This window comes from Hydractinia symbiolongicarpus, chromosome 4 (genome assembly GCF_029227915.1).
Source record: "Hydractinia symbiolongicarpus strain clone_291-10 chromosome 4, HSymV2.1, whole genome shotgun sequence".
Lineage (NCBI taxonomy): Eukaryota > Metazoa > Cnidaria > Hydrozoa > Anthoathecata > Hydractiniidae > Hydractinia > Hydractinia symbiolongicarpus.
The window spans coordinates 11,152,140-11,159,839 of record NC_079878.1 but is presented as its reverse complement, the minus strand read 5'-3'; the positions used below and the strand labels follow the sequence as shown (position 1 = coordinate 11,159,839).

At 32.8% G+C, this 7,700-nt stretch overlaps 1 protein-coding gene across 1 annotated transcript; it reads left to right on the top strand.

The window, feature by feature from the left end:
* The first annotated feature begins 477 nt into the window (after positions 1-477).
* On the top strand, positions 478-7,258 carry LOC130641230 (uncharacterized). The gene is made up of 3 exons (XM_057447948.1): positions 478-1,357; positions 6,029-6,096; positions 6,269-7,258. The coding sequence occupies exons 2-3, from the start codon at positions 6,036-6,038 to the stop codon at positions 7,009-7,011; spliced, it is 804 nt and encodes a 267-aa protein (XP_057303931.1). The 5' UTR covers positions 478-1,357; positions 6,029-6,035; the 3' UTR covers positions 7,012-7,258.
* Positions 7,259-7,700: the final 442 nt, after the last annotated feature.

The window sequence follows — 7,700 nt, the reverse complement described above, 5'->3', positions numbered from 1 at the left end:
TACAGCGTCTTTTTGTGGAAGATATTACCTGCTACGAAATAATGGAAGTGATCCAACAAAGACTTGTAGCCTATCTACGAACAAACTAGCCTTATTTCACAAGAATGGCTTTTTCTGGTGTAATCATTATTTTTACTGTCTCCTGCAGGTATATTTGGTAATTCGGAATTGTAATGTTTTAAAATTTTATCCAATTTTCTGTTTTTAGGACCGAACAAAAGGTATTATTTGACACATCCTGTAGTTTGCATTTTTTATGCAGTATTGTAGATCTAAAAAGTAAAAGTCGGTTTGTAGTATTTTGAGTAATATCTTTATTTATAAATTCTCTTATGTCATTATAAGATCAGGAATAATTTTTTTTCTCCTCACTTAGCATATTTGAAAATGCAGTGGAATCTCTCTATCTTGACGACTCCCTATCTCGAACTAAAGTCTCGGTCCCTTTGTGGTCCGCCTAAGGTATTTTCCTTTCCTTATCTGGAACTTTCTCTATCTCGAACAAATTTTTTGGTCCCTCTAGAGTTCGAGATAGAGAGATTCCACTGTACTTTTTTTTACCCAATAGTACCCTTTTGACTATAATTTAAGAATTTTTTTTAAAGAAGTCAGAGTTATCTCACATTCTCAAAGGAGACGATGGAATGTATGCAAAACTTTTAGAATATGATCCGTCACCGCACACTCGCTTCAAAGCAGGGAACGTGAGTTAATTCAGGGGAATTTGACTATTAAATAAATGGTAACCGATTTTAATTAGAACGATATATAGCTTATATTTTAACTGCAACATGACCATGTAAATTACAACTAGACGAATCTCAATTCTCAATCGCATAAAATCGTAACGTACCTTGGTAGCTAGCTGGCTATAAGTTAATTCCGGACTAATTTACGCCGGGCCTAAGTCAACGACAACCCTTAGTTAAAGCCAATCTTAAGTTAATGCCGGGCCTAAACTAAGGCTAATTGCACTTGCTTAAGTCAACGCCTAACCAACTTCACCTGGATATAGAACTTGTATCGAAAGCAAGGGATTAAGTATCCATAAAAGTTTTTTCTTAAAAATTGATGAATAATATAAACACATTATATGATACCTATAATCGCTCTTCAGTGATGCAATAAATTTTTTCGCACGATTAACTATTACATCGAAAGCATTTATGTGTGTTAACTGAAGTTGTAGCGTCAGAAATGTCAGAAGAATTTTATGTGGAATTTTGAGTGGGCTATTAATTGCGATAATTAATATTTAAGCATTGCCTCATGCATCTTAACTGGTTTTAATTGATGCAGTAAAAATTTGAAACGTCAGTTAAACGCGCGTGGTAATGTGACAGTGCAGAAATGCTCCGTAAGTTTTCCTGTCTCTGTCAAAATGGTTTGTTATTACCCTGGTGATTTTTCTTTTCTTGTAACCTGTATCTTTGTACTTTGTATACATCCACCCACGTCATAGAAGAAGTTCGTACTAGCGCAAAAATTCAACGTGTAAATTTGTTTCCTGCTGTCGTCGAGTTTGAAGACGCATTTATTTTGGACACAAAGTAAGTTCACCCCAATGGGCAAATTTTCGTCCAGGGATTGCAAAGTTTTTTTAACAGCCGCACTGTAGGTTCCATCAAATATAAAAAGACGTACGAAGTGAAGACTAGTACCTAATGGTGTTTTAGTCAATTTTGCCTTTCCCCCTTTTTTCTTCACTGGCTTGTAATGGTAACACGCCCTCAAAGAAACGCCAAACCTTAAAACATGGCGTTTTTTAGCCAACAATGAACCCACCCCTATTATGAGTGTCTGCTTTCAAACTTGTACTTTTGTGATTTTCAAGAACGTTTTCAAATGCTTTAGAATTCCCAAGTAAGAAAAATAATTAAAAATCGTGCAAATAGCTTTATTGCGTGAAATAAGAAAATTCTAATGGCTCACATGTGCACGCGATTTTCAGTGAAGGAGCGCTTTTGTAGTAAAACTTTTCACTGAAAGCTATTAAAAAATAGTACTGAATATTAAAGAGAATAATTATTGTACATTAACACGCTATTTATGGAAGTTGTTTTTTAGTCCGCAAGTTAGAAAGAGTTAAAAAAATCTATTTGAAAATATCATGATGATGATGATGGAAAGGTAAAACAAAAAATAAAAATATTTAAAAACAAAATAAAATGTTTTTCTGACATTAATTAACTCTCCCTGATCAAAAATTACTGAAAATTCCATAAGCCTGACCTCTCACTGAATGTCAAGAAGCCAAGCATGTGAGATGTGAGAGTCTATTTAGGAAGTTGTAATTAGGTCAATTAGCAAGGCTGAGAAAAGCCTCGGAAGAACTTTATAAGAAATTCTATTCAAAGTCACAAGAAAATCGTGTGACTGTGATAAAATGCAGAACGAAACGTGTTTAACCTCACACAAAATACTCCTAAATTTAAAGTTCTAAAATCTCATAAGAAACTGTAAATCATTGTTTCAGACACATTTTTGTTTGTATTTTATGTTTTGTGACATACCATTGTTATTGGAATAGTTTTACTTCCCCAACAGAGCGCCTTTACCTCACTTTGTTAAGGTAAAATATGTTTTAAGCGCCCGTATTAATTCTTACGTCAATATCAAAATAATGATGACGGGGGACGAAATTGCATGACAGGCGAAATGTACGTCCTTTTTTCTTTTTGCCAGGAGAAGAGAATAAAAAAAAAGAAATGATTTGTTCTTTCCCTTTTACTATTTCTTTTAAAACTTCTCTTTATTAACTAAAAATTATTGTGTTTTCCAAAATTTCAACTATTGTTTTTTATAGATACTTTTTCTGTTATTTTTATTACTGTAATAATATGGTTATGTTTCTGTTGTTGGCCATAATGATCTCTAGATGAAAATTTGATAAAAAGCTTTTGTTTAAATCGTCACCAAGCGACACTACCTCGTTTAATTTTAAATTTACCTAATATGGGAAAATTACTGGTACATCCTTCCGGATAGATAAATGGAAATATGCGGTATCCCATGATGATCTTACAATCTGGAAAAAACATTCTGTTTAAATCAATACAGCTAATAAAATATGTCTCATTTCTTCAATCGATCGTATATTGTAATAATTTCATGTCTCGTCTTCAATAATTTCATGCCTCGTCTTGAACTAGACACCCCCTTGTTCATTCTTACTTTATTCTTGCTCGCTTAACTGAAGCACGCCAAGCGATAAGTCATCTAGCGTAGAGACAAGCGATTCAAATCGAAACAATTTCAATCGAGACATTTTGTGTTTAAACTGAATAATCGCATGTTTTCCAATCTTTGTTTGTATTTATTAATAGAACTATAGTGAAAAATAAAAGCTTTTATGTTATTTAAATGCAGTTTGAGTTTGAGAAACCAAATATGAAACTTTCAGTGTATTAAAATTGCCAAAAGATTAGGAAACTGCCAGTTTTTAAATCTTTTCACTAGTTTCTATAAATAAATACTTGTAAAGTTGTTTGTTTTGACCAATAAAATAAAATAGAAAGAATCACTTATGGTGCTTGTGTGGTATGCTAGTAAAAAACTCAATTACTTAGGATAGAAGAGAACTTCATCTCATCAAACTGTGATTAACATTATTATCAGCCATTGGTTTCTCACCGGATGTCCATACATAGCTGCACTTAACAAAACTAACAAAACTTCTTGATGAAGTGTGGCAATCAGGAATTCTTTTTAGACTTTATTGCATAATTAGACGCACCTGTGTATCATTTTCATCTTATTAGGATTAATCAAGAATCAGATGGACGTGGTAATGGAAAATTTGTTTAAGAGCTTAATCGACGTAAAAATATTTTCCCACCCTAGCCAATATAATTAATGAAGAGAAACACAATCTCAGAAGCTAATGAGAATCCAAAGCATACTGCATGCTTTGGTGGATCATTTAGATTAACATAATTGTTTTATGTTTATATATTTAGTCTTGGAAAGAACAATAGAGGTTTAATTTTTACTGGTATTGCTCAATAGGTCATATTTATGCCAAAGAATAAAGCCGAGACAAAAAACTTTTGTTTGGTTAAAAAATAATTAGCATCATTTCCTATCCACCAGGAAAGAATGTTAATATAACCACCAGTCAGACGTTTTATTGGATGGGAAACCACAATAAGCTGTAACTTAATTGGATTTTCAATCTTATTTGCAAGTTGTTCACAATGTTGACACTAACAAAGGAGTTGCACTAAGCCATCAAAGGCTAACTGTGAAACGTGTATGTGAAGACAGGCATTTACCACATATATTTTATCAAAAGTTCCGTCAAAATAAAAAATTTCAACTACCTTTTATAAAAATAATCACATACTTACCGAATATTATTTTATATACTTAATTTTCGTCATTTAGTATATTTACATTCTCATAACAACTCTTCAGTTTCTGTGTGTGTGGGGGGAGGGGGGGGGATTCCGGCCTTGGTTTTTAAATTAACTCTTTTTTGCTATTCTGCACGGTTTATGATACTTATTGAATTATTTTATATATCTATTAATTAGGCACCTCCATGCTAAACTTGCAGGTCCCATAACTTCCAGAGCCTCTAAGAAATTGGTCATTACTCAAAACTACCCCTTAAATTTCTATGGAAATCCTCATAATCAGAAAAGTATAATAACTTTTATAATATCCTTAGAAATAAAATAAACACCCATTTTATTTGATCAAGAAGAATCATTTTATTTTTCCGATTTTTTTGATTTTATGTAAAATACGGAAAATATTTTCAATTACTCTTATTGGATTCTTAGAAACTCTAAACAAAATGTTAAAATTCGTTAGAACTAAAGTAATTGATTTTAAAGCAGATAGTAGTATTTTAGACACATTTCAAGATTGAGTTTGATTCGATTTGAAGAAGCTTACAAAAGTTATGGATGGCCTTAATATGTTCGAAAACCCCAGAAGCAAGTATAAACATAAAAGCTTTTTTGGTGTTGCAAGACCCTGACTGTTTTGTGGATTACAATTCGTTATAAAGGGTTTTTCATAGCTCAATGGATGGGAGGAAGAAGAGATGGAAAATAAAAAAGAGAAGTAACATTGTAATATAAAATTCGTCTCTAGAAATATTAATTTTTGTGATTTATGGAACCCCTTGATTTAGCGGTAGCGGCACTAACATCTGTCTATAAAATGTGGAGATTGGGACCGTAAATACTTATTTTTTTTCTTGGGGAAATCAATCATGTAGTGTGCGACACATTACGGAAGACAAATGATAATTGTGGGTTTAAAATTAGAAGTGAATGTACCTCCCTCAAGCACAACTGCGGTTTTTCTTGTAGATATAAAACATCATTGTATTGCTACTTAAGGTGCCGTCACCTAAAATAGTGCTAATCGCCATAAATCAAAACCACTTGCGCTAATCGCCATAAATCGTATACACGAATAGAGGAGGGAGGAAGGGGGAGTTTTATTTAGATATAAGTCATAAAGTAAAGTGTATATCTCGTTGTTTTAGCATATCATTGTTATCAAACAATATTTTTTGAGCCGAAGACAAGTCCTAAGACATTTTGCCATTTTTATGATTCGTGTAAATGTTCAGTAAACCCTGGGGACGAATATGTGATGGGCAAAATTTTCACTCTTAAAACGTTATTAGTCTCTGCTAGCCAACTAGAACCTTATTGTTAACGTCATGTTCCACCCCTACATTTTAGCTAGGTAGAAACTAACTGTTTCTTCAAAAAATCGGTTAAACTTGGCCTCAAAAAGGGTTTTCCTCTTAACCCAATAGATTCATAAATTTGTTCCAGTTAGTCGGATGACATCAAAAATAACAAAAAGACGTTCTCCTTTCTTCACATGCTTCTGAATTGGACGTCTTTGAATGAGACATTTGTTTTAATGTTCCTAATAAACGTATAAGCTGCAAATTACCTTTCCAATAATGCTAGATGTCATCTCATTACAACTGTAATCTGTCATTTTGTAATTTCCGTCACATTCATAAATAGAGAAGCACAAAGCTATTATGTTTTAGTGTATCAATGGCAAGCGACAATGCAACATACTGTAACACGAACTCTCCTGCACGTAACAAAATGAAATGTAAGTATACTGCTTGTTGCATTCTTTAGTATTTTTAATTTTTTAAATTAAATTTCCCTGACCGCTCTATGAAGCTAATAGGTAGCAATCGGTAATATTTCCTTTCAATAGGTGCCTTCTATCTCGAACAACAATAAAGAAATGACAATGTTTGCTTGTGTTTTATTTTCAGATATTTACATTCTCTTGTTAGCTGCTCATCTAACCGTCACCGTATATACGGCACCGACGTTAACAGATAGTCTTAGTATAAACGAAATACTAGAAAACCTACTCCCTAGCCATAGATCTGCACAACAATCATGCCAGGTGATATCATTCATGGAAGAAGTAGGTTTATTTCACGGATGCAAGTCTAAGAAAGTCAAGAAGACAGCTTGTTCGGGACTATGTTCCACTGCGTTTGTACCCCGACAAAGGACGGGTTATTTCGAGTGCTCAATGTGTAGCCCAGTGGCGGAAGAGGAATTTGTAGTGACTCTTGATTGTGGGCTTGAAGAAAAACAGGTTCTTGTGAAGAAAGCGACTAAATGCAGATGTCGACCATGTCAGATTGATAACAAAATACCGACGCTCGCCCCTCCGCGCAAACTTCGAAGTAAGAAAAAGCAGCGGAAAATCAAACGCAGAAAGCGAAATCGGAAGAACAGGAAAAAGAACAGTAAAGGGATTTTTAACTCTTTAAAATTAATTCGAGAAAAATTGAGACGAAAATACAGAAAGAGTAAGCGTAAAGGAAAAAACAGAAAAAGAAGAAAAAATAGGAAGAAAAAAGAACAGAAAAATAAAGAAAAGAAAAATAAAAACAAGAAAAATAAAGAAAAGAAAAATAAAAACAAAAAAAATAAAGAAAAGAAAAAGACAGTTAGTAAGAACATTTCCTATGCTGAACTTATATCATACATTTTTTTGTGACATTGTGACATGAAACCTTGAGAAATACTATAAAATAAAAAGCGAAAAACATTGTTTAAAAGAGCGCTGGTCAGCCATATTGTATGTCACTATAGCAACCAGAACAAAAATACTAATGCTGGACAGGAAATTATATTGACAGTTAGTATATATATATATATATATATATATTATTTAAAAAAAGATATATAGCCTGTTGTAAATAATAGTGTATATAAAATGTATTTTTTCACATATGTACAAGCGATTAGATATATATAGCACCTTAACAAGAACCAAAATATGAAGTTTGTAAGCTGGTCTTTTCGTGAAGTTTTGTTCATTTCTTGAGGTTAGGAATTATTAATAGATTAATTAATACTTTGTAAGCAAATAATATCTTAATTCAATAAATAAATTAATAAACTTTATAGGAATTTATTAACTTTAATTCCCCTGTAAATTTTCATTAGCTTAGCCCAGCTTGTCGATGTGATTAAAACGCGCCGAAGTGAGTATATGAAAACACAGTGAAGGTCTCCTAAGCAAAAGGCCTTATCCTGTTTTGCCCAGGATTTTGTACCTGTCAAAGCTGCTAGCGCTTATTTAAAGGCTGACCCTTAATATCTCAAAAAGGCAAGAACCCCTGGAGACAAGGTTGCAAAGGGCCCTTAATTTGTTTAAGAAATGATAAATTCGAGAGATTAAGG

What these genes read in the sequence shown, in the direction of transcription:
- LOC130641230 (XM_057447948.1), top strand. Translation starts at nt 6,036, where the DNA reads ATGGCAAGCGACAATGCAACATACTGTAACACGAACTCTCCTGCACGT. An exon ending in TGCACGTAACAAAATGAAAT is followed by an intron (nt 6,097 to 6,268) that starts GTAAGTATACTG and finishes TTTTATTTTCAG; the next exon opens with ATATTTACATTCTCTTGTTA.